The sequence below is a fragment of the Eptatretus burgeri genome, chromosome 8 (assembly GCF_056783735.1).
Source record: "Eptatretus burgeri isolate ZD-2024b chromosome 8, Ebu_testis_v1, whole genome shotgun sequence".
Lineage (NCBI taxonomy): Eukaryota > Metazoa > Chordata > Myxini > Myxiniformes > Myxinidae > Eptatretus > Eptatretus burgeri.
In genome coordinates, this window is record NC_140968.1 from 18,370,384 (window position 1) to 18,396,316 (window position 25,933).

General features: G+C 45.0%; 1 protein-coding gene and 1 long non-coding RNA gene across 4 annotated transcripts in view; one reads left to right on the top strand and one right to left on the bottom strand.

Moving 5' to 3' along the window:
* LOC147021226 (uncharacterized) overlaps positions 1-2,182 on the bottom strand; it is a 46,792-nt gene extending 44,610 nt beyond the window's left edge. Inside the window, exon 1 of the long non-coding RNA XR_015061336.1 lies at positions 1,832-2,182. This is a non-coding gene — a long non-coding RNA (uncharacterized LOC147021226). The remainder of the gene's footprint in view (positions 1-1,831) is intronic.
* Positions 1,358-24,186, top strand: LOC147021228 (uncharacterized). Of its 3 annotated transcripts, none has more exons than XM_085893640.1 (3): positions 1,358-1,533; positions 16,713-16,794; positions 16,923-24,186. In XM_085893640.1, exons 2-3 carry the CDS (start codon positions 16,743-16,745, stop codon positions 19,226-19,228), a joined length of 2,358 nt encoding a protein of 785 aa, XP_085749766.1. In that variant the 5' UTR covers positions 1,358-1,533; positions 16,713-16,742; the 3' UTR covers positions 19,229-24,186. The 3 variants fall into 3 exon arrangements, with proteins under 3 accessions (XP_085749766.1, XP_085749767.1, XP_085749765.1); XM_085893641.1 differs by having other exon boundaries at positions 1,360-1,533; positions 16,662-16,794; positions 16,926-24,186; XM_085893639.1 differs by having other exon boundaries at positions 1,365-1,533; positions 16,662-16,794.
* Positions 24,187-25,933: the final 1,747 nt, after the last annotated feature.

The window sequence follows — 25,933 nt, forward strand, 5'->3', positions numbered from 1 at the left end:
GGCCAGCTTGCCTCCGGACTGGTCTGGGCGGTGTTTGCCTCCAGACGGGTCTGGGTGTTGTTTATGTCTGGACAGTGGTTTGTCTCCAGACATGTGCCGACACGAGTTTGTCTGCAGGCCGTGTTTTCAGTATGACTAATAGAAAATGGATTTCAGACATTATTTTGTTTCCATCTTCACTGTTATTCTGTGGAGAATCATGATGAGATGGTATGAATTATAATTAACGCTCCACCGCACATGCCTTCCCTTCCTCTCACCTCACACTGTCTTCTCTTCCCCATTCCCCACTTCCCTTCCCTCCATGGCTCCACCTCTTCATTTTACCCACTCTATCTCCACCACCCCTCCCCCCCAATTTTTGTCCCTCCCCCTTTCGTATTACCATCAGCGAAGCGACGGGTGGTATTTGCTCATGTGTGTGTGTGCGTGTGTGTGTGTGTGTATAAAATCACACATAGACACAGATGTTCTGTATATACAGGAGATTGATAAAGACACATATATGGATAAACAGACACGTGGACGAACATTATATAAGATAGACGGACAAGTAAACAGAATTACACACACATACACCACACACCACACACACACGTATCAGTGGAGTTTGCAGCCGAGAGAATGTCCATGTGTGCTGCAGTCAGGGTGATTCATCAATGTGAGTGTGGTCCCTCGGATGCATGTGAAACAGGACGTGACGTCACACACTCCCCTCCAATCTGTGGAGATATCGACGGCACCAACCGGTTCGTGAAAAGACTTGGATCAAACTTCCCTCCGCCGACCCGACGAGAAGGTGTGATTTGTGGACGTAATACATAAACAACCTCATGAATCCTTCCGATGTTAAAAAAATATTACCTGAAGTTCACCTGGATCAGGAGTAACAATCATTCAAACCCCCCACAGATCTCCCAGATCGTGATTATCTTTGTGCCCTGAACTATCTTTGGTTCATCACGGGAGATGAAGGTTGTGGTAAAGTTTCATCGAAACCACGTGTGTAGTTTGGGTGAAAAGAGTTTTTCAGTTCAGTGGTACAGATGACGTCACGTCCGGTAAACAACCAAACCTCAAAGGTAAACCGGAACGAAATCAAACACGTAAAATACACAACTTTGAATCGGGTAAACAATACAGATGGTGGAAATCAGTGATTAAAATGTCAATAGAAGTGACTATTACAAAGACGAAGAAGAATGATGTGCGTTCATAGAGAGAACGAAGAACTTCCGGGTTCTGATGAACCAGAAACACCCTCAACTCTGTGAGCTGGTGCTAAAATTCCTGAAGGATTGTGGGAAATACATTTAAATTTCTTAATTAAATAAATGATTTTGTCCACGTTCATGTGCGTGTCGTTTATAGAGGCTGTGGCTCAAAAATAAATATATAATATTAATAACTTCCGGGTTGATTTTCCTGTGAACCTTGAACCGGAACTTGAACGCAGGTCCTCGTCCTCGTCCTCGTCCTCGTCCTCGTCCTCGTCCTCGTCCTCGTCCTCGTCCTCGGAACTCACTGGAAGAGGTATTTTCGGAATTCTCATTTAACACTGAGAAAGATCTGTGAACAGTTAATTTAAATATATAATAATATTCTGTCACGTGATGGTAATGAAGGAAAGTTAAAGGTGTTTTTATCGAATGTTTGTTGAGCTGTTTGTTTGATTTAATGAGGTGTTTTTCACTCGTTTTGTTTTATTCACCACATCGTTTTATATCACATCATTAAACCTCATTCTTCCTTTTAACGACAAAACTACCAGAAACCTTTTATGATTAGCTTGTTTATCCAAATTGATATCTAAATCAAATGAGATACACACCTCTCAGAACCACGTGATTCTCACGAAACCACGTGATCTGTTTCCACCCCCTTTGTTCACCGATCCGAGTTCACCTCACGATGTTTTCTTCAACTTTTCCTTTACCTCATCTGATGTAATCTTTCTCAAAATAATAATATTAATAATGATCATGACAAGTATCTAAAAGTGCTTCTTCTTCCTCTTCCACACGTGTGGTTCCCATGACGATCACACGTCACGATTCTTCTTCTATTCCAACAGACTTCTCTCAATTCGACCTTTCCCTCATCCCTTGTCGAAAAAAACCTTGTGTTGCCGCATTTCTTCTCTCCATTCCCTTAATTCCCCTTTATTACTTCCCTCAAGAAATGTCTTTGGTCGAATCTCTGAACGGAAAATTAAATAAAACCAATTTGTTTGGAGTGTTCTCTTTCCATCAACCATTGTGGGTTTTGTTTCAACTTCAGTGCCAATTCACCTCTCTAACTCCTCCCTCTCAAAACAACCATCACACTCTTTCCCCTCCAAGCTTTCCTCTCACGTTTCTCAAAAACTCCCCCCCCTCCTCACCTCTCCCCCATCACCCTTCGCCCTCCATTCACCCCCTCACATCCACAAAGCTGCCTCCTTCCCCTGCCCTCTTGCCTCCATCTCATCACTCTACCTCCTCAATCTCAACTGCCTTCTGCCCCCTCCTTTATTACTCCCCACTGTACCTCAACCCAGAACCACAGAGCCTTTTCTCCTCCTCCTCATCCGGCCCCCTCCCCGAGCTCTTCTGCAATTCCCCACACTTTCAATAACTCTCCTTACCTCCCACCCCTCAAACCTTGTCCTACCCTCCTCACCCCCTGCACCCAAAGCCTCCTCCCCTCCCTCTTCATGAACAGTGTGGATCTCAAATATCCGGCGCCTTCGCTCAAACCTGATAGATATTTCCACAAAGGTTGCCACTGCCTAACAGAAACTTTCCTCCTTGAAGACGTCTCTGACTCCCTCGTATCTCTCCCTGTTACTTTGTCCTCCGGAGTGACTGACCTGAGCCTCGTCCTGGTGGAGGAGTTGCTCTGTTCATCAAAGACTCTATTCCTCACTCTCCATGCACTGACCTCACTCCCCCACACCCCTAGGAATACCTCTCGCTACGGATGCCCTCCACTCCCACCTCATGTTTATATGTGCACTGTACCGTCCACCTAACAGTAATGACTCTATTTACACCTCACTATCCGAAAACATGGACCAACTTCTATCCTCTCATCCGAATTCTCATTTCCTCATATGTGACGACTTCAATTGTCATCATGCCAGTTGGCTAGGTGTGGGTACCTCTCTCACCTGCCATGGCACTTCAGCAATAGACTTCTGCGATTTATTGAGACTGACTCAATCGGTCAACTTCCCGACCCGGATCTCAACCAAATGGTACTCGATCTCTTCTGGATCTGATTTTGACAAATTTCCCTGAAAATATCTGCTGTTCTTCCTCCCCTCCAATCGGTTCTTTTGACCACGTGCTTGTCAAAGTGGACCTCTCTGACTGTTATTGGAGAACCACCTCAGCGCCGTCAAGTCACATTACACTGAGGCTGACTGGCAGAGTCTCCAAGCAGCCATGAAACTTCCATACTGGTCTCCCATCGCTACTTTCTCCAACATCACCTCGTCCTGGGAATTCTTTCATAGAATCTTGTTCTCTCTCTCAGGCACAGATTTATCCCCTCTCGTCTTCAGTTGTCCTACCCTTCCTCCCACCCATGGTTCACTGAAGCTTGTGGTGAGGCAGATGTCCTGAAACAACTTGCCTTTGCCTCATCTGGATTTCCTTCGAAGCCGGTTACCGGCGACCCGCAGCTGTCTACTCAGAGAAAAAATGTCAAAGGTCGCCGCCTACTTCAGCGCCGATCTTTTTTTTTTTTTGTCATCACCACGAAATCTCTCCATCCCCTGTTTTGAAATCCGACACGAAAACACATTAGTCTTTCGATAAAAGCGGGCTGACTTTTACTGTTAGTACTCTCGCCAGGTCTAGCACAACACTGACCTGAAAATAACACAAGCAGCTAAAACACGCCTCCTGCAATCGAGAGTTCTCTGCTTTAGCCTCGTTTTGGACTGTTGGCCTGATACCCTGATACCATACAGCAATGACCTCAAGAAAATAAACTTTGTCGGCCTCGCAGTTTCGGTGCCGAAACAATGGCATCGAAACGAAAATCCCTGTTTGACTTTGGATTTTCGAAGAAGTTACAAGTAACAGCTGTTACAAGTCAAAAGTAAAACGGGGAAACCGCATTGGTTGAGCAATCCCACAGACTCAAAAAGGCTCCAGAATTGTATTCCAACATTATTTAATCCCCTTAAGATTCAACAAAAAAAATCTGGCCAATAATCCGAATGGACCTGAAGCCTGAGTATGCAGTAATTTAATCACCAGACTTCCATCTTTCTCCATGAAAGTTCATCAAATTATGGACTGAAAGAAAATCTCACCCCACAAAGGACTGTACAGAAGTCTTGGAAGAAGGAATGGCTGCAGAAAGGGGTTGTATAAAATTGGTTCGTTTCGAAACATTGAGGCGATTTAGGAACTGGTCTCATGACGCAGTGATAAAGCTTGCCAGGTGTTGAACACACTCTACATGTACAGAGGAAGTGATGACATCAATAATAGGGAGATTGAGTAAAAAGAGCTCATGACCATCCAGTGCTTTCAGAAAGTATTCAGACCCCTTCACTTTTTCACATTTTGTTGTGTTACAGCCTGAAATTATATATATGAATTGATCAAATTTAATTTTTTTTTCTCACCGACACACACAAAATGCCCCAAAATGACAAACTGAAAACATGTTTTTAGAAATTTTTACAAATTCATTCAAAATGAAAGATGAATATTTAATTTACATAAAGTATTCTGCTCCCTGAGTCAATACTTTGTCAAAGTTCCTTTGGCAGCGATTACAGCTTTGAGTTGTCTTGGATTGTACCATCTATATATTAATACTGAAGGACAAATTTTGTGCTCCTCCTCGTGGTCGCGTCACGTTTTTCTCAGTACTGTGAATTGGACTGAAAGAAACTTCATACCTGAAAGAGTGCATCGCACATAGTGGCAATAGTCAACTTTCAACTATGAAGCAGAATAAACACTTTTCGTTGAGATGGGGGCGAGGAGTGAAGAGGTGGGGGTGGGGGGTGAAGAGACGGGGGTGGGGAGTGAAGAGGCGGGGGCAAGGTAAGCAAATTTTTGGGCGGAGGTAAGCAAATTGAAAGCGGGAGACGGGAAATGGGGCAGGGGCTGGGTTGAATTAGGCGGAGTTGAGTGTGAGGGGGTGGACAGGGGGTGGGGGCCCGGGGACAAGTGGGGCGGGGAATCAAAAGACGGGGGGGGGGGAGTGAAGAGTCGGGGCCGGGGTAATTACATTTTTTGGGCGGGGCTAAGCAAATTGAATGGGGCAGGGGCGGGGGATGAGTAGGCGGGGGCAAGCACACCCCCGATTATTCCTTGATCGCCTTCAGTTGATTGTCAAGCTTGGCCAGCTATTTCATGAAAGACTGGCCCAAACTTATCCCACGGCCGAGTCCACAAAAGGGTGGATATATTTGGACCATCGTAGTCGTCGACCCTTCCAGGATTGTGCCCAACAGCCAAAGAGACTGCTTGGGCAGCACCAACACTCTGCACAGAGTGTGGTCCCCATGGTTGGATGGATGGATTGGAGTTGTGCAGTTGTTGTAGTGAGCGTGGTGTTGGCTTGGTGGTTGGGGTGGTGGCTTGGGTTAGGGTCCTGAGTTCAAGCCCTGTTGGCCGCTGAATTAATACACCAGGGGGTTGACTAAGCCTGTCATCCTTCCGAGGTCTGCAAAATGAGTACCAGTGTGTACTGGTGGAGGGGCACTGCATCAGTGACAGTCACGCTTCCAAGAAGTGATAGCTACCCCGGCAGCTAAGCTGCCATATGCAAGAGGAAGAAGAAGTAGTTATAGTCATTCGTGGAGTTGGGAATGTCATGCTGAAGTGTTAGAGGGGTTTTATGTAAAGCCATTTGGAGTGATCTTGTTTTGAAAACAATCAGACCTCTCTCCAGTGCCTTCAGAAAGTATTCACACCCATCGAATTTTGTCACATTTTATTGTTACTCTGAATTTAAAATGGGTGAAATCTAAAAAAAATGTCACCGATCTACACAGAATTCCCCATCATGACAATGTGAAAACATGTTTTTCGAAATTTAAACAAATTGATTAAAAATGAAAAGCTGAAATGTCTTGAGTCAATCAGTATTTAACCCCTCTGCTGTGGCACTCCAAATTGACCTCAGGTGCATCCAATTTCCTTTGATCATCCTTGAGATGTCTCGAAAACTTGATTGGAGTCCACCTGTGGCAAATTCAATTGATTGGACATAATTTAGAAAGAAACACCCCTTTCTTTATGAGGTCTCACAGTTAGAAAGAAACACCCCTTTCTTTATGAGGTCCCACAGTTAGAAAGAAACACCCCTTTCTTTATGAGGTCTCACAGTTAGAAAGAAACACCCCTTTCTTTATGAGGTCTCACAGTTAGAAAGAAACACCCCTTTCTTTATGAGGTCCCACAGTTAGAAAGAAACACCCCTTTCTTTATGAGGTCCCACAGTTAGAAAGAAACACCCCTTTCTTTATGAGGTCCCACAGTTAGAAAGAAACACCCCTTTCTTTATGAGGTCCCACAGTTAGAAAGAAACACCCCTTTCTTTATGAGGTCCCACAGTTGACGGTGCATGTCAGAGCTGAAACTCTACCATGAAGTCCAAGGAACTGTCCAGAGAACTCCGAGATAGAATTGTGAGGAGGCGTCGATCTGTAGAAGGGTATAAAACAATTTCTCGAGTGTTGACAGTTCCAAGAGCACAGGAGCTCCATCATTAGGAAATGGAAAGAGTATGGAATGACCCAGAATCTTCCGAGAACTGGCTGCCCAACCAAACGAGCTAGCTGTCATGTCAGCCTGTGGATGCTGGTTGCATCCTTTTCTGGGGGCACGGCTGTGCTGCTGATGCAGTGCCCTCCATTACCAGTGCAATGGTACTCATTTTGCCATTCCTGGAAGGATGACGGGCTGAAAGGATGACGCCACCTGGTGTGAGCTTGATGGCTGACAGACTCAAACGTGATGGCTCAAACTCAACAACCGAAGACCCTGAGATCTTAACCCAGCCACCTTAACTATTAAGCCAACACCAGGCTTCAGAGGACTTTTTTCTTTGTTGATGTATATTGCTTTGACCTTTGATCCTCTCTATCAATTCTGCAACAGACTTTAAGTCTGCTTCCTGCCAACCTTTGGGAGTGTTTTCAGAAAATTCGGGAAGGTGAATGAAAACCAAGTTGTTTTTTTTCTTCTTTCCTTCTTTAGCCATCCCCTCTGTAACTGCCGTGCTGGCACGATTTGAGTGATCGTCATCCTGCTTTGAGTATGTTCCTGAAACCTCACCTCCAATGAGAGATATGATATTGTTGCGGATTTGGAAGCCTTTTGACAGACAGACAGACAGCAGTCCCCGTAGCTCAGTTATCTTGATAAGTATGCGTTTATAGTTGGGGCCCCATCCCCTATGTCTAACGGAAATGACGTGTGTGCACTGCGGGTTTCTTTTATAGTTTGGTTTTTTTACATCTTGAAGCCACACAACGCCAACAAATCTCCTTCGTTCTTCACTCATCACCTCAGCTCCGCCTCCACCCTTTGTCCAATCAGGAAGCTCATCACCTCAGGGCCGGCTCCGCCTTAGCCAGATGGAGTGTTCGGCCCGATCAATGAGGGGAGGCCACTGGTTGTACGAGAACCCCTCGTCCAATCAAGAGGTGAGTGGGAGGGGAAGAAATCCCTCGGACCTGGCAAGAAGAGTGGAGTGGTTGTCAAGACCAGAGTACGGCAGTCATCGTGGCAATTGGCTTGGTCTTGGTCATGGTCTGCGGTCCTTTGTGGTGGCTCCTCGTGGTGGTGGTGGTGGTGGTGGTGGTGATCAAGCAGCCAGGGTCATGGGCCCATGGACTTCGGGTTGTGGGTTCGAGACCCACCGTGTTGGGTTGGAGTCCGGGGTGACCGCATGAGGCAGACAGGTACCCATGAAGGCCCTGGTCCCCAGCTCTCCTTTCCCTCCTGGTCTGACGGACCGAATAAAGACCCCACGGGGTCCGTGTCCATGTGCGTGCGTGCGTGGGCCCCATCTGTAAGTAGAAACTGTTAAGTGCCGGTGTTCCTTGTAAATTGCATTTCTCATATTCCGTTGTAACTCTGCTCTGTGTCTCCCTTCCCGTTTATCGCCCCCATTATAAATAAACCCCCCAATTGTTAAATGTTCCAGTTCGTTGCCTGTTGTTTCTTCCATTGTCCCAGCACGGTGCGTATTGGGAATTGGGGAGGCCGTGTGCCGTAAGTTGTCGTTTGGACGGACGTACTCTGGTAATTGCGCTCGGTTACACCGGACCGAGGTCACTGGAGCGACCCGGTTCGACGGAATCCGTCGAGGGTGTAACTTTCCTGGTAACTTGACAACGTGGGTACTTAGGTATATCTCCAAATATCACATGACATATCCTTAATATGTACCCCACACTGTAATATCTGAAGTTAATATTATACAGTTTTGTGTTCTCAAAAGATGCTGCTTAAACCATCCGGCATGTGATACTTGTACCTACTGTACCCCACACAAATTAGGCAATTAACCCTACCCCACGCCGTCAATGTTGGCGGCCACGGTCCGCTAAGGGACCCATGAACTTTCGGATTTATCAGAAAGTCACGACTTCAATTCCGGGTGTTCGGTGGAGATGACCCTACTGCTCCCCCTTGTGGTCGTTTATTGCCGCCGAACCCCGGCCCACAACAAATTGGTTGGCAGGAGTGGGGTACGAACTCCTCCACCTCCATCAAAAATTTGTGGGGTTCGAATCCATAACAAATTGGTGTTTAGGAGAGGGTTTCGAACCCCTCCGCCTCCAGAAAATTAACAGGATTCGGATCAGGGGTGTACGGAGATAAACCCCCCCCCTGTTCCCTCCAAATTATGAGAATTTTAAATTGTTCTCAGATGCACCATGGCTGGCCAAGATGAGCTGGCTAAAGGTGCTGTCGCACCTTGACAATTCAGCTAGCGAATGCCGACTTATGAATTTTTTTTTTCTAAAACGCTGGCACACGTCGAATACGTTATGGGTAAGTTTTGATAACATTAAGAGCACACTGAAAAACACTGCCATACGTCGTAGTACGCTGGCTTTAATCGTTGTACTTTGTGGTGGCCTCAAATTTTTTCATGCTTGAAATTTTAGAACTTTGGCCGGCGTATGACTCACATGTTCCGCTACGCTGGCCATAAGTTGTAGGCACGTTACGTGATCGTTGACACACGTCGACACACATTACTTGAAAGTTATTCATAAGTCGAAACACATCGAGGTAATGTTTTGCGTACCCGAAACTTATTTCTAACCTATGAGTAACGTATTGTAGGCACGTTACGCGATCGTTGACACACGTTACTTGTAAGTTAGAAATAACTTTCGGGTACGCTAAACATTACCTCGACGTGTTTCGACTTATGAGTAACTTACCAGTAACGTGTGTTGACGTGTGTCAACAATCGAATATCGTGACTACAACCTTTTACCAGCGTATGCGGAACTTGTGAGCCATACATCGAGTACGTCGTAAAATTTTCAGCATGCTTGAAATTTCATGATGTATTAGATGTACCACGAAATATGACGGCGTACTTCATCGTTTTTCAGCGTGCTCTTAACGTATACACAACTTACCCATACCATAATCGACGTGTGCCAGCGTTTTGGACACATTTTTCATTGGTCGGCATACGCTGACTAAATCGTCAAGGTGTGACTGCGTGATTGACACTTCCAATTCTCAGGCGGTTATGATTTAAATCGGCGTGCGGCAGGTTTTTAACAGGCTATGCCACGAGTTCGTTGGCGGTACGTGCAGCCCGCTATGCCTAAGTTAAACTATCGTTGGGCATAGGTTGTGAACGCCGACAACAGGCTAAGCATTCGTTGGTATAAGTTATCTATAAGACAACAAAACGTTCTGTGCCTGTTACTAAAAGAGATGCATACGACCAACACATTATGAATATGACCAAAACTTTAAAAAAACGTCAAAATTTCAGTGTACGCCAATGTTTTACATACATTTTTATACATTGACATTGCTGGCTAAAACGTCAAGGTGTGACAGCGCCTTCAAGTAAGTTTAGGGGAATCCATGGTCCAGGACGACACTTCCATGCAGGAAGACATTTCCCCACAGTCGAACCCAAAAGGGGTATTGGGAGTGGCAGGGGCGGCGTATGACACCCCCCTCTCCGTCAAATTCCCCCCTCGACCCCTGGCGGATCCGTGCCCGACCGAGGCGAATCAGCCTCGTCATGGTCATTTGACAAGAACCGGTTGGGGGAAAAGGAAATGAGAAGAGATGCGCAACAAATGCAAAGCCAAATGGATGGATGCAAATGCGCAACGGGTGGAAAACAAAATGGACGTGAACACTCGCAATGCGCAAGCGATGGAAAACAAAATGGATGCAAATATGCAAACACTGAGGGGTGGAATGCAGAGTATGGGGTTGAACCTGCAGGTGAGTATGAAGGAGATGAAAGTCATAATGGCGGCACCATGTGGCAGAACGAATGAACCGAGGGGAGTGCGAAATGTGTTCAGTCTGTGTTGGAGATTGGTGAGGTCGGGGTAATGAGCGATGCCACTGTAATTAATGGGGGAAACATGTAGGGTGAGATATGAGGGGATAACAGAGATAATAAAAGAGGGAGAAGGGACGACGAAAAAAAATGATGGAGACTCAGAAATCAAATGAGGGGGACGAATTGCATGAAACAAAAGAGGAGCGCACACAGGTAGAGATAGGAGGGGATAATGGGGTTGAGCATGGGGAATGTTTTGTGACCCGGTGCGACCATCAGGATCACCTCCCTCAGGAACAGAGGGAGAGGATGAGCTCCCTCGAAGTGGACTGCGACCTGGTAAGTCCGGTCAGGCCGTGCGAGGTCGAGCGAGTGCATGATGTGAACGGGTACATGCAGAGTTTAGGGGGGGGCAGAGGCCTCGGGACCCCTTGTAGTAATACGAATCCCCGATGTGAATTTCCCGGAGCATGTGTCAAGGTGTGTGAGTGCTGTGAGTAACATGGCGTGCATGTATGGAAATGGACGACGGACGGTTCCAGACAGGAGATATAAGTAGCGAGCCAAGTAGTTAAGCTATTTCGGGAACAGGGACTGAGCTACGGGGACTGCTGTCTGTCTGTCTGTGCAAAAGGCTTCCAAATCCGCAACAATATCATATCTCTCATTGGAGGTGAGGTTTCAAGAACATACTCAAAGCGCCGGGTTCGTACGATGGCGAGTACGAGGTCCGTGGCGCATCTCACGCACGGCCTGCAAGCGCGCGTCTACACGATAGCAATCCGTCACGAGAACACTCCATGTTGGATACAAGCCATCCTCATGGATGGTTAAAATGTAGGCGAGTGTCCCATGTTGGTGCGTGTGCGGGGTATCACGTGCTGCATGCTGCGTGTTCTGTTCGCGGAACATGTGGGGCGGGTTCCCGGGACGATACTTTCGGGCAGGCCTGCACGGGAAACCGAGCAGGTTCGGTGCTCGGGTGACGTTACTGGGGACCTCGCGGCGCAAGTTGCGGGCGAGCCTCACACGTTGGCTCTCATGGCGGACCCCTCGAAGGCGAGCGCTTGTTGCAATGCGCACGGCGACTACAAGGCCCCAGGTATCGTCTGACGGAAGGGACGAACGAGCGAGTCACAGACCGCCGCCCTGGAGGTGCAAGGTTCGAGGGGCCTTGCTACGAGTACACGGCCCCAGCCAGGATGTAGTGAACATCCTCCCTTGGGCATATTTGCAATTGTTAGTGGGATGGGGTTAGTGTTAGATTGACTGGCCTCAATGGGCAGGAACAGTCCTCATGGGGCCCGTGGAATGAGTTAAAGGGAATTTTAGCTGAGATTTAGAAATGGATTTTGAGAGACACGGACGGGCATGGAATGTGTAGTGGGGACGTAGCTTAGCAGTAGAGTTAAAAGGTACATGCATTAGGATAATGGATGACCAGGGGCATGAGCTAGTTGGTGGGGACGTAGCTCTAAGTGTGATGAATTAAAAAAAAAAAGTGAAAAATGTACAATGAGGGAACGTGGGTCAGCGGGCCCAAGTGTGTGAGTGGAGTGAATGTGGAATGCATGGTGCGAATGAATGATTGGGGGGAGGAGTGAATCCCACCCAAGTGACCCCGGGGTCAGTGTCATGTTAGTTTGTGGGTTAGATAAATTTACCAAAAGGAGGTCGTTCTGTTGTTGGTGGTGTACGAAGGCACGATAGCTTTTGGAGGCATGCAAGAGTTCATTGACCGGCTGGGAGCATGGCTGTTCAAATGAGCGTATTGAGTAGGGGGCAACCCGGGCACCGAATTAGTCGGCCAAGGGTTCAAGGGACCGGGTTGGTGTACTGGGCACAGGTAGCTCGTCGGAAACGGGACCCATAGCACCGAGATGCCACGTGGGCATATACGGGGGAGTAGCCGGGAAGGGCACTTCCCGCGTTCATAGGGAGCAAGTAGGCTCGGAGACAGCCTCAGGGCCCAGAGGTGCCGTAGTTTGAGTTCGGCAGACTGAAGTCTCTGCCAATTGAGCCTTGCTGCCCAGCCACGAAATTGTGCAAGGGCAGCAGAAAAAAATTGTGGGCAGGGTCCAAATTAATAATGGACACAAACACAGGCGACGGGCATAAAGGCCGTTAGAATCGATAGTTTAAAGTGTGGAGGTTATTTTGAGGCTCCACTTTCTTCACTCATTGCCTCAGCTCCGACTCCACCCCCTTGTCCAATGAGGAAGCTCATCACCTCAGGGCAGGCTCCGCCTGAGCCAGATGGAGTGTTCGGCCCGACCAATGAGGGGAGGCCACTGGTCACCCGAGAACCCCTCGTCCACTCAGGAGGTTGCAAATGACAGGCGTGTTGAAAATCCCCAGGGATAGTTTAAAGTTTAATAAATGCTAGAATAGATAGGAAATGTACCCCTTCACACCATCCATCCCTTCTCTCTCCGGAGGCCGCTAGACTCACTGTGGGAAGATTGCTAAACTCTGTGGAGGTTATTTTGAGGCTCCATTGGGCCTCGAGACAGGACACTAGTCTCTCCCTTATTCCCTTCAGGAAGGAGGTTGGGGGTAGACGAACAGGATAGGTTAGCCAGACAAAGACAGTAAGGGGGTCTGGGACACTTCAAATTATAAAATAAATAATAAAAAATATAAAAATAAAAACGGGTTTAAATATTGTTTTGTTGTTGCAAACTAAGGGAGTGGGTATGGACAAAGACAGGCAAACACGATAGGTGGGGGGTGGGGGGGGAGAGACAGTAGGGTAGGTCCGAGCCCGTTTTCAGAGAGGCCGGCATCACCGCACTCCCTCCACAGAACCTTTCGGACCAGACCAGAGGTCGGCCAGCTTCATGAGCCGTTGTGAGAGTGTGCTGTATCTCTGGTCCACGTTTGCCATGCCTTGTTGCCTGCCTTTGCCTTGACCCCATGCCTGCTCGCCCTTGTTGCATTTCCCCTGTGTCACCATCTCAACCATGTGTGCCAGGACCATCCATCTCCAGTGTTTTGCAAGGACTGCCCTGCATGCAGCCACACCATGGTGACTGCAATTGTGCAGCCCATGCGCCCATCTCTGTGTGTTTAGTGCCAATGACTTTTTCCTTCCACAGATTACAAGTGCTGGGCCATGGTCGTGGAAATGGATAAGTTAGAATTGTAAATATTTTGCAACCCACCTGTTTGTGTTAGCGCTGGCAATTTAGTTAAGTTGTCCGTGTGAGTCTGGTAGTTTAGTTACGCATCCATTAGGTTATTAATTTTGAGACATGTATTCAAATGTCGCACTCGGGGATCCGTCGGTAAAATGTACTTGGGGGGGGGGGGGGGAGGGAACCTACACCTGCATGGCACATGAAAATTTGCGACTCCGGACGAGTCTCCAGAAGGGTGGGGGGGAGGGGGGAGGTGGGTAATGTTCTGGATTTGGAAGCCTTTTGCACACAGACAGCAGTCCCCGAAGCTCACTTATCTCGATAAGTATGTGTTTATAATTAGGGCCACATCCCCTATGTCTAACGGAAATGACGTGTGTGCACTGCGGGTTTCTTTTATAGTTTGGTTTTTTACATCTTGAAGCCGCACAACACCAACAAATCTCCTTCGTTCTTCACTCATCGCCTCAGATCCGACTCCACCACTTGTCCAATGAGGAAGCTCATCACCTCAGGGCAGGCTCCGCCTGAGCCAGATGGAGTGTTCGGCCCGACCAATGAGGGGAGGCCACTGGTTGCCCGAGAATCCCTCGTCCAATCAGGAGGCGAGTGGGAGGGGAAGAAATCCCTCAGACCTGACAAGAAGAGTTGAGTGGTTGTCAAGACCAGAGTACGGCAGTCATCGTGGCGATTGGCTTGGTCTCGGTCATGGTCTGCGGTCCTTTGGGGTGGAACCTCGTGGTGGTGGTGACTAAGCAGCCAGGGTCATGGGCCCGCGGACTTCGGGTCATGGGTTTGAGATCCACTGTGGTGGGTTGGAGTCAGGTGTGACCGCAAAAGGCGGAGAGGTACCCGACAAGGCCCTGGTCCCCAGCTCGCATTTTCGCTCCTGGTCTGAGGGACCGAATGAAGACCCCACAGGGTCCATTTAGTGTGTGTGCGTGCGTTCGCGTGCGTGTCCGTCCGTGAGCCCCGTCTGTAAGTAGATACTGTAACATGCCTGTGTTCCTTGTAAATTGCATTTCTCGTATTCGGTTGGAGCTCTGCTCTGTCTCCCTTCCCGATTATCGCCCACATTATAAATAAACCCCCCAAATTGTTAAATGTTTCTTCCATTGGCCCAGCACGGTGCATATTGGGAATTAGGGAGGCCGTGAGCCGTAAGTTGGCATTTGGACTGACTGACTTTGGTAAATCTGCTCGGTTACACCGGACCGAAGTCTCTAGAGCGACCTGGTTCGACGGAGTCCATCGAGGGTGTGACTTCCCCTGTAATTTGACGGCTTGGGTACTTTGGTATATTGAAATTAGGCAATTAACCCGACCCCACGCCTTCAAAATATTGGCGACCACTGTCCGCTAAGGGACCCGTGACCTTTCGGACTTATCCGAGAGTCACGACCTAAATTCCGGGGTGTTTGGTGGAGATGACCCTACTGCTCCCCCTGGTGGTCGTTTATCGCCACCGAACCCCGGCCCACAACAATATGATGTTCAGACTTGGCATGCTGTACTTGGTTTACCCAGTGTGCTTTTGCAACAATTTTTTTTCTTTGAAAACCATCTTATACCCTGTAGACCCCTTTGACCTGACCAATATGGTGGTCTAATAGTGTCTTTCACAGGTGCAAGTGATGTTACACACAAACGATTGGATGAACTGGCATTTTATTGCACAAACAGATGCTAAGTGAAAAATTCCAAAATAATTATATTTAACAGCAAAGATATCGTGGCATATTTCTTTAAAGAAAAATCAAAAATCATGAGCAATCGAAGAAGCGGTGTTTTACCTTATACACCACCATGGTTAAAATTTGTTATCTGCTTGAAAAGAAATTGTAGTTCTCCTGCAGGTTTGGATTAATTTGAATCAACTTTCACTTAAAACTTTTTTCTCTCCAAGAAGTGTTTCTGTGATTCAGGATGGGACAGATAGACAGCATTAGCCTATTTTTATTATATGGAGATGGTGGAGCCAGGGCCGGATTTAGGGGCAAGCGACCCAGGTGACTGCTTGGGGTGTCGGGCTTTGAGTGAGCCTGTGATGAAGAATTACCAGATTTATTGACAAGGAAATTTGGTCTGTCACACCTGTGCTCCTCCAACACCACTATTCCGATTGACTTGAAATTTGAAGAGGATTTATGTTTCAGGTCACTGAATTAAACCAGCCAATTATTTTTGAAGTCAACATCGTCCCAAGGTCAACAACTAAGGTTGTATTCCTCAAATCCTCAATTTTCATCCGATTGACTTGAAATTTGAAGAGGAGTCTCATGTTGGATCATTGAATTCAACCACCAATTATGTTTGAGTTCAAATTTGTTTCATGGATTTTGCAAGAATCGTGCTCTGTATGATGTCGTCTTGTTTGCTTGTTTGTTTGTGTGTGTGTTTTTTTCCGCACAGAACTTTTGTGCTTTTCTCTGCAATCGCTTGTCGGATTGAGCGGACATTTTCACCATTGGTGCAACTCGTCATAATTATCTTTACAACATTCCACATGAGATCATCGGTCACATGGTGTGGGGCCATATTGGGAAAACGGAAAAATTTGGACCTCTGTATTTAAAATTTAAACTTTGCACATAGCAAGTACCCCTCATGGGGAATGAGTGGATTTTTTCATGATGTCATGGGTGCCTTCATCATGATGTCATAATTGCAGATGCAGAACACCACATCAGATCTGTATGAAAAATTTTGAGGGTCATCTCGGGATGAAATGGTCTACAGAAAAACGGACCGTGTGTGTGTGTGTGTGTGTGTGTGTGTGTGTGTGTGTGTGTGTGTGTGTGTGTGTGTGTGTGTGTGTGTGTGTGTGTGTGTGTGTGTGAATTTGTATCAAACGCCTCGATTTGTCTCCTGTCATTGCGGCAGCATTAAGGAGCCTTCAGGCTCAACATTAAGGAGTGGAAGTGACATCTATTGCATCCTACCTATTGACCAGATTGATATTTGCAGTGTTTTAAACTTCATGTCCTTTATTATTTTCAGATGTCTGTCCTCTAAATGTGGAATCCAGACACAAAGGTTTATCTTTCTCAGAAACTTTAAGATCTGCTTCTGTAAAGGAAGATGAAGATGTTGGTGCATTTGACAAATGGCAGTCCTGTCTGTTCTGCAACAGGTGAGCAGAAACCCTCAAAATGAACATTCCATCTTTTAAATTCAAGGTTTCTCAAATTTTTTAAATCTTTTAATATTTTGCATTTTCAGTTTGACAAAAAAGGTAAAATAACTTCTTCTTTGTTTTAGAAGAACAAACAAGGAGTCCAGTGCGACAGATAAGGTCCAGGAGCAGCTTGAGAGTGAAGAAGATGTCTATTTTGAAGAAACAATCCCAAGAACAAGACTCACAACCTTCAAAATTCAAGTGCACATCTGGTGAAAACAGCTCAAAGATCAATATTAAATTCAACAAACCCAAAAATGTGATCGAAAGGCAAATGCATTATAAATGTAATATATGCAGTGTGGAATTTACTTCACCGAGAAACATCAAAATACACATGAGGACCCACAGAGGAGAACGCCCACACAAATGTTCCACATGTGATAAGGGTTTCTCTCATGAAGGCTATTTGAAAATGCATATGAGGATCCACACAGGAGAGCGTCCTTACAAATGCTCCAAGTGTGATAAAGATTTCTCTCAAAAAGGCCATTTGAAAATACATATGAGGATCCACGCAGGAGAGCGACCTTTTAAATGCTCCACATGTGATGATGGATTCTCTCATAAAGGCCATTTGAATGCACATATGAGGATCCACACAGGAGAGCGTCCTTTCAAATGCTCCATATGTGACAAGGGTTTCTCTTATAAAAGGGGTTTGAAAATGCATCTGAGGACGCATACAGGAGAACGTCTTGAAAAATGCTCCATATGTGATAAAGGTTTCTCTCAAAAAGGCTCTTTGAAACTGCATATGAGGATCCACACAGGAGAGCGTCCTCACAAATGCTCTGCATGTGATAAAGCTTTCTCTCAAAAAGGCGATTTGAAAATGCATCTGAGGACCCATACAGGAGAGCGACCTTACAAATGCTCCGTATGTAATAAAGGTTTCTCTCGAAAAGGCTATTTGAAAATGCATATGAGGATCCACACAGGAGAGCATCCTTACAATTGCTCCATATGTCAAAAAGGTTTCTCTCAAAAATGCGATTTGAAAATACATATGAGGATCCACACAGGAGAGCGTCCTTTTAAATGCTCCATATGTGATAAAGATTTCTTTCGAAAAGTCCATTTGAAAATACACATGAGGATCCACACAGGAGAGCGTCCTTACAAATGCTCCACATGTGATAAAGGTTTCTCTCAAAAAGGCGATTTGAAAATACATATGAGGATCCACACAGGAGAGCGTCCTTACAAATGCTCCATATGTGATAAAAGTTTCTCTCAAAAAGGCGATTTGAAAACACATATGAGGATCCACACAGGAGAGCGTCCTCACAAATGCTCCACATGTGATAAAGGTTTCTCTCAAAAAGGCGATTTGAAGATACACACGAGGATCCACACAGGAGAGCGTCCTTACAAATGCTCCACATGTGATAAAGGTTTCTCTCAAAAATGCGATTTGAAAATACATATGAGGATCCACACAGGAGAGTGTCCTTTCAAATGCTCCATATGTGACAAGGGCTTCTCTGTTAAAAGTGTTTTGAAAATGCATCTGAGGATCCACACAGGAGAGCGACCTTTCAAATGCTCCACATGTGATGATGGTTTCTCTTGTAAAAGCCATTTGAATGCACATATGAGGATCCACACAGGAGAGCGTCCTTTTAAATGCTCCATATGTGACAAGGGTTTCTCTCGTAAAAGTGTTTTGAAAATGCATCTAAGGATCCATACAGGAGAGCGTCCTGACAAATGCCCCATATGTGATAAAGGTTTCTCTCGAAAAGACCATTTGAAAACGCATCTGAGGATCCACACAGGAGAGCGTCCTTACAAATGCTCTGGATGTGATAAAGCTTTCTCTCAAAAAGGCGATTTGAAAATGCATCTGAGGATCCACACAGGAGAGCGACCTTACAAATGCTCCGTATGTAATAAAGATTTCTCTCGAAAAGACTATTTGAAAATGCATATGAGTATCCACACAGGAGAGCATCCTTACTATTGCTCCATATGTCTTAAAGGTTTCTCTCAAAAAGGCGATTTGAAAATACATATGAGAATTCACACAGGAGAGCGTCCTTACAAATGCTCCATTTGTGATAAAGGTTTCTCTCAAAAAGTCCATTTGAAAATACATATGAGGATCCATACAGGAGAGCGTCCTTACAAATGCTCCAGATGTGATAAAGAGTTCTCTCGAAAAGACGATTTAAAAATACACATGAGGAGCCACACAGGAGAGCGACCTTACAAATGCTCCATGTGTGATAAAGATTTCTGTCGAAAAGGCGATTTGAAAATACACACAAGGATCCACACAGGAGAGCATCCTTACAAATGCTCCACATGTGATGATGGTTTCCCTCATAAAGGCAATTTGAAGAAACGTATGAGGATCCACACAAAAGGGTATACAGTAACTTGAAAATGAAGCATCCTTCAAATACTTCAGAACAGAAGAAGGCTTCCAGGTTAAACACAAAAAAATGTGCAAAATAATCAGCGAAGAGTATCTTTGCAGAATAAGACTAATTCTGAAGTCATCCCTCTCTCCAATCTCTTCTCTCCAACAAAACCAAAGCTATAACCCAACTTACATTGCCAGTATTCTAATATAGCCATGCAATTATAAACTGGTCACTATTCGAGATCAACAATTTAGACACCAACACAAGGAAACTTGAACTATTCATCAGATTTTTTTCCAAAAACCAATGCAAACTGAGGTTGTACTCACCCAGACGAGAATGAGGAGACGGTGTGATGGAGTTTAACCAAGTGCACAGAAGACCGTGTGTCAGACTAGCGGAGGATGTGAATAGCTCAGACTTTTAGATGAGATTTGTACATGGGCAAGAAAACAAACCAGAAAAGGGATCCTTACTCCATTGAGCAGCAAACTTTAAAAAGAAGGTGCAATTGATGGATACGACACAGGAAAACAAAACAGAAGCAAACCCATCCCCAATGATTGCAAAGAAAGAAAAATAAAAGAAAGACTACAAAAATATCAGCAGATATACTCCAACAAATGGGAGAATGACAAAAGTGCAGGAAGATGTTAAATAGAGCTGGACAGGTCAGGGATCGACAAGGAATACTCCTTGGAATGGCAAAGAAGGTCAAATTAATTGGGATGGAGAACGAGTCATCATAAATGCTCAACATCAAGGACTCCACACCAATGCCTTTTGGAGAATTGCACGATTGAACCAATAGGACGAATACAGGTTTTGTTGTGTTGAAACAGAGTGTACCAGTCACCTCCTTTTTGGATGGAAAAACAACTCCTGGCAGAAATTCTGCATACAGAAAGACATGACGGCATCTGTTGAGTAATCAACTGGCACATTTGTAAACATTTCAACATCCGGTCCTAGAACAATCATGGAAATGCAAACCAAGTCCGATCCTTGAAAATGAAAAAGTAATGCTCACTCATGACAAAATTATTCCGTCAAGTGTCGACATCACAAACAAAATATTGCGTCTGGAAATGGTGCTCAAACACAAAAAGGAAAAGTCAGCATTGTTGATTGTGGTTTCATTTCCCAATGACTTTTGGACTAAATGCTCCAAAAATCAGGAACATGAACAAATACCAGGATCTGTAAAATGAGGTCAAGAGGACTTGGAAATTGAAGAAATCTGAAATGATTCCAGTGAAAGTCAAAGCTGCAGGAATGATTAAAAAAAATCCTGACTGAGTCCTGATAAATCATTTCAGGGAAAGTGGAGGTCATCGGAGGTACAGTGAAGATTTTGAAAAGAGCCCTTGGAACGACAAGATGAGAATGACATTTCATAGTTTGGTTCGTGAATCATGATCCTTCACCAAGAGGGCATGGAGCTTTTGAGTTCTCGAAGAACTTCCTCTCACCCCCTCAAATCCAAATGGTGATAACCAACGAGATTCAACTGGTGCACTGCATGTTTCTTGTGGAGAACTGGGAGAGAGGAAGCATGTGGAGGGTGCAAGATGAGGAATGAGTCAGAGGAAGAAAGAAACCACCGACCTGTTGGTGGCAGCAAAGTGATTGGCCCATTGACTCGGCTTCATCGTGAGAGATTCCAATGATCTTGAAAGCCTTGGTTTCCACAGCATCAAGTTGAGCACGATGTGAGTAAGGGGAGCGAGCCCAGATGGGAGAGCAGCACTCCATTCAGCTGTGGTTGGCCCAGGATTCGAGAGGCAGACAGTTTGGATAGAAATGCAGGATGCCAGGCCATATTGAAAGCTCGAGATATACCCTAAGAGACAGCCCTGATATCATGTTGTTTGCCAAAAAGGCCTCCAATCATTGTTGGGAGAGTGAAAGCAGCATCTCCAAGGCAAGCTGACCTGGTCTTTATCCAAATTGATTATTTGAGTCAAGACTGTTGGAGAAAAGGGATTTTTTTATGTCATCTGTGATGATGGATTTCCTGACCTTGCTTAAGATTGGAAGCAAGGTGATTGGTTTGTCGTTCAGGGAATCCATTTTTTGTACCTTTTTTATGTGAAGTTGGCTGACTTCCAAGCAGATGGAAAATTACCTCTTGTAAATGAGAGTGTGAAAAGGGCAAAGAGAGGAAGTGCAAGATTGGCAGAGCAGGATTTTAGGACACGTGAGCTGATGCCGTCCAATCCATTTGCAGAGTCAAGGCATGCAAGAAACTTTAATTACTTATCAGGTGCAAAAGACAGAGAAGACCGGAGCAGTTGGTTGTGATGAGGTAAGGTGGGGGCAAAGAGAGATTGGTTAGGAACACAAGATTTTGAAACAAACATGACGGGATTCCATGACCTTTGGAATCAGTTCAGACTCTCATTGTCACACATCCTAAAAACCTGCTCTGCTGCTCTTGTAGTCCACGAGTTGAGATTTTTAGTGCAAAAGTTTGGTTCGGTGTTTTATGGGTAACACTGTCTGGGGAATTCAAATATGCTTGTCTCCAAGTGGAAACCTGGGGTGACCTTCCTGAAAATTGCAGATTTCGATGGAGCCATGGCTCCCGCTTTCCCAACAAAATTATGGGGGAGGGTAACAAGAAATAGGCATAGCTCGATTGATTTTTGTCACAGGATTCCATATTACCACTGTAATTTATCGTATCTTAACTCTCTTTCAGACAACATAATCACAACGCAAATCTTCAAAAATAAATTTCAGTGTATGTCCGTCTGTCTGTCTCCTCCATAACTTCAAAAACATGAAATGTTGCAACTCCAAACTTTGCATGCACATGAAGGGAACTCCAAGGTCGTGCATTATGAAAATTGGGTGTTTGGGTTAATTTTTTCACCTTTTGAAGATAACTTACACCTTGTTTAATTATCCTTTATCAAGGCGACATTATCGTTGGTCACCTCGCTGGGGTTTTGATTCGCCATTGATTTTGGCCTGCTCTGCAATGCCTTGACTTGGAACAGGCCGCAACGATTTCTTTTATGATAAATTTCACTTTCCTCATTCATATCATTGAATGCCTGATCATCATACCGACAAATTGCTGGATACCTTGCAATGCTTATAAACGCCTGGAGACACCAGAGTTTGTGACTTTATTTCGTTTTCACACATGCCGCAACCTCTAGAATATCTTGATCTCAGCCGAATTTCAAAATTTCCAGTTTATTGGAAGAATTTGAGGATTTTAGAAAATTTGGCTCAAATTTGCAGATTCGTTCATGTAGACCCTTTTGGTCGACCTAATTTTACGAAACCTCATTGCAGGACCATTCCAAGGTCGGTGACATTCATCTCCGAAAAATTTCAGAACAATCGTTTGAGTGGTTTGGGCTGGAGGCGAGTGTGTGCCAACAATAGGTCAGATCTGAATCAGGACCTTAACGAAAATTGAATGGGGTTGTTCTTGTCACCTCAGCCAACTCTTCCACCTCGATTTGTCGCAAGTCATTCACAACTTTTAGAGATATCATGTTATACATAGTTTTTGGTGCAATCTCTCAATGGTGAGGAATCACTTTAAAAAATTCTCGTATCCGGATCTGAATTTGGATCTTCACCAAAATTAAGTATTGCTGTCCCTGGTTGGTCAACGACGTACAAAGAAAATTCCGAACAATTGCTTTAAAACTGGCCAAAAATTGCATGACAGAAAGACCGACAGACAGACAAATGCAACTGACCAACATACTTGACAAAAAAAAAAAATTCTACAAGTAAAAAAAAATCACTCATGGTTGATCACACTCATGAAAAATCACATTTGACGAAACGGAACGGCACTCGGTAGAGTGCCTACCTCCGAGGCTGAAGTTTAAATTTTGTATCCCACTGATAGGTCAGATCTGAATCCGGACCTCAACCAAACCGAATCGGCTTGTTCTTGTCACCTTACCAACTCACCCACCTCGTTTTATCACAAGTCGTCCACAACTATTCGAGATATCATTCAATATGTATATTTGGCCCCGTCTCTCAATGGTAAAGAATTGCTTGAAACAATTCTCAGATCCGGAATTGGATCTTCACAAAAATTAAGTGTTGCTGTCCTTGACCGGTCAACTACATACACAAAAAAAATTCAGAACGATTGCTTTAAAACTGTGGCCAAAAATTGTGTGACAGACAGACAGACAAATGCAACAGACCAACATACTTGGCAAAAACTAACCAAACCGATCGAAACACTAAGGGAAAAAAATAAATTAAAATATAAAGTAACAATCAGACAGGCAGGGGTGAAAAACTTCACCTCCATCCACCTTTGGTGGCAGAGGTAAGAACAAGGTACAAATTCAATCATTTTGAGGGGGTAATTTATGGTCTTCTGATGAAAAGGCACACCATTTTAAGTTTTGATTGTTGTGATTGCCATACCCAGTTCTGTATACTGTTGTTCCTATCGCCTGCAATTACATTTCAATTCTGACTTGAGAATTTCTTGTGTGTCAAGCTCTTTACAATGATCTAATCCATTCGAAAATGTTTCTTTGTCTTTCCTCTGGAAAATATAGCTGTTGGAATTGTGAAAATCTCAATAATCTATTTTATGTTGAAATTTTCGGTATTTGTAGGGTCATAAATGGTGGTTCCGTGACCGTTGAAAGCAAAGCAAAATTTTATGATTGATTTTGGTTCATTGGAATATTTAGAAAAAAATGAGCTCCGATGTCCATCGCAAAAGTGCGGGCTAACTCCACCAGAGGCCGAAATCCAAGAGAGCTGCCGCTTGCAAGGTCAAAAAGGAGATAATGGCATAACTTTGGAACCAATTGACATAGAAACATGTTTAATGTGTCTTTTTATATTCATTTCAGCATGAGAAATTCAATGAAATAGTCTGTTTTATGTTTTATGGTCAAATTGATGGTCAAAATACATATTTCCTGCCAAAATTAGCTAAAAACGAATGTTTTTGCTTCCACATTTGCAAGATATATTTCAGATACAGGAAAAAAAGTTTAGGCCAAAGAAATTGTTATTGAATATAATATTTACATTAATATTTACATTAATTAATATTAATGTAAATATTAATTAATATTTACATTAATATTTATGAAATACTGACTTCATACAGCAACATCACTGAAGTTATATGAAGCTGTTTATATCTGTGCTTATTCAGGCCATACACGATGCTTAAATAAGACTCATTAGTATTGTGACGTCCACGGGACTTGAACAGTCCCGCCAACGTAGAATGAGCCGAAACGATGGAGGCGGTTTATTTTTTATATATAACCCAAAGATGGCGGTTTTAATCGCTCTACCGCAAACGGGATGAGGAAGGTGGTACGAGTCGCTTTTCACTGAGTTAATAATGTTTATTTCTCTAACAGAAATAATAATAAGACTCGGCAAGAGGAGGGATCCGGGGCGATTCGACGTGATGGTGGTGTGGGTTCGGGCGTGGGGAAAACACAAACAATTCCAATGGATATACAAATCTCAAACCCTCTAAGGCGCCAGGTACACACATACACACACACAACGTAGCTGGTCCTGGTGGTCAGGCTGGCCCGTGGTGTAGACGCAACAGTCCCTGGATTGGCGTCGGACGAGCTGGCGTTGCGCTCGTTTGGTGTCGACCTCCTAGTCTCGGCCCAAGACCGCTCACAGCCGCCAGGGAGCCAGTTCTGGCGCCAAGTTGCGAGCAGGAGAGGGAGGCAGGTCCGCCCGCCGTTCGACCCCGTACTCCGAGCCAGCAGAACCCCAGAGCCAACCGAGGTGAGGAACGAGGCACAGCAAGGCCACGAGACACGATGAATCCAGGAACGAACCAGCGCAACAATAGAGCACGCTCCGAGCCCAACAGCCTCCACCAAAACGCTTTTTATTTATCGATGTTCTTCTCCCTCCCCTTTTCCCCGAACAGAACCTTTTTATCCTCCAGTCCTCGTCGCTTCCAATCGAGCCGTTTTATTGGCCCTACGCCGTCGCCTTCTGCCAATCGTGATCACGGGGCGGAGCCATCCGCAGCACTGTCCTGTGACGTCACGGCAAGCTTCCAGGGAATACTAAAAGGGTTTACGCAGACACACTTACCCTAACCCATCTCCCTATCTAATTACGTGACAATTATCATTTCCCCCTTGAAGAAATGGACATTTACTAGACAACTTATCCCCACTGAATTGCTACTTATTACATCGAGATCCTGGTACACTCGAACAGCATGGCATACCGAATTAAACATCCTAATTACCCTTTGAATGCATATCCCCCCTCAGACGTAGCACTGCCCCCTCCTCTGGTACCACAGCTCCTGCAAGGTATATCACAGGCGCTACCGTACCAGCCTTAACACTTACTGACTCAAACCTAATTAACCTAACGAAATAAAGTAGGAGGGACAATGGGCAGCGAGCCGCAGCTAATTTACCTATCCTGCCTAATGTACTACCCCCTTATGGCCTTATCCTCGCCTAAACAATCATTCATTTTTTTATTTTTTATTTTATCACATGAGAGCACTGAGCGAAGTTGCACTCCATCCTCTGGATCATCGCTCTTGTCCAACACTCTTCCAGTGATCTGGGGAGGGGAAACAAAAGGTTCCATAAAAACACAACACATACTTTACATTCCTACTCTAAGCCTTAACGACACTATTCATAGGATATTTACACTTGACCGCGTCCCCCAGTGGATGCTAATAGACCCAGCATTACCTGGGG

Bases quoted from the DNA above. Each gene is read 5' to 3' on its own strand.
- LOC147021228 (XM_085893640.1), top strand. From the start codon at position 16,743: ATGAAGATGTTGGTGCATTTGACAAATGGCAGTCCTGTCTGTTCTGCA. The intron at 16,795-16,922 runs GTGAGCAGAAAC...TCTTTGTTTTAG, and splicing joins TCCTGTCTGTTCTGCAACAG to AAGAACAAACAAGGAGTCCA.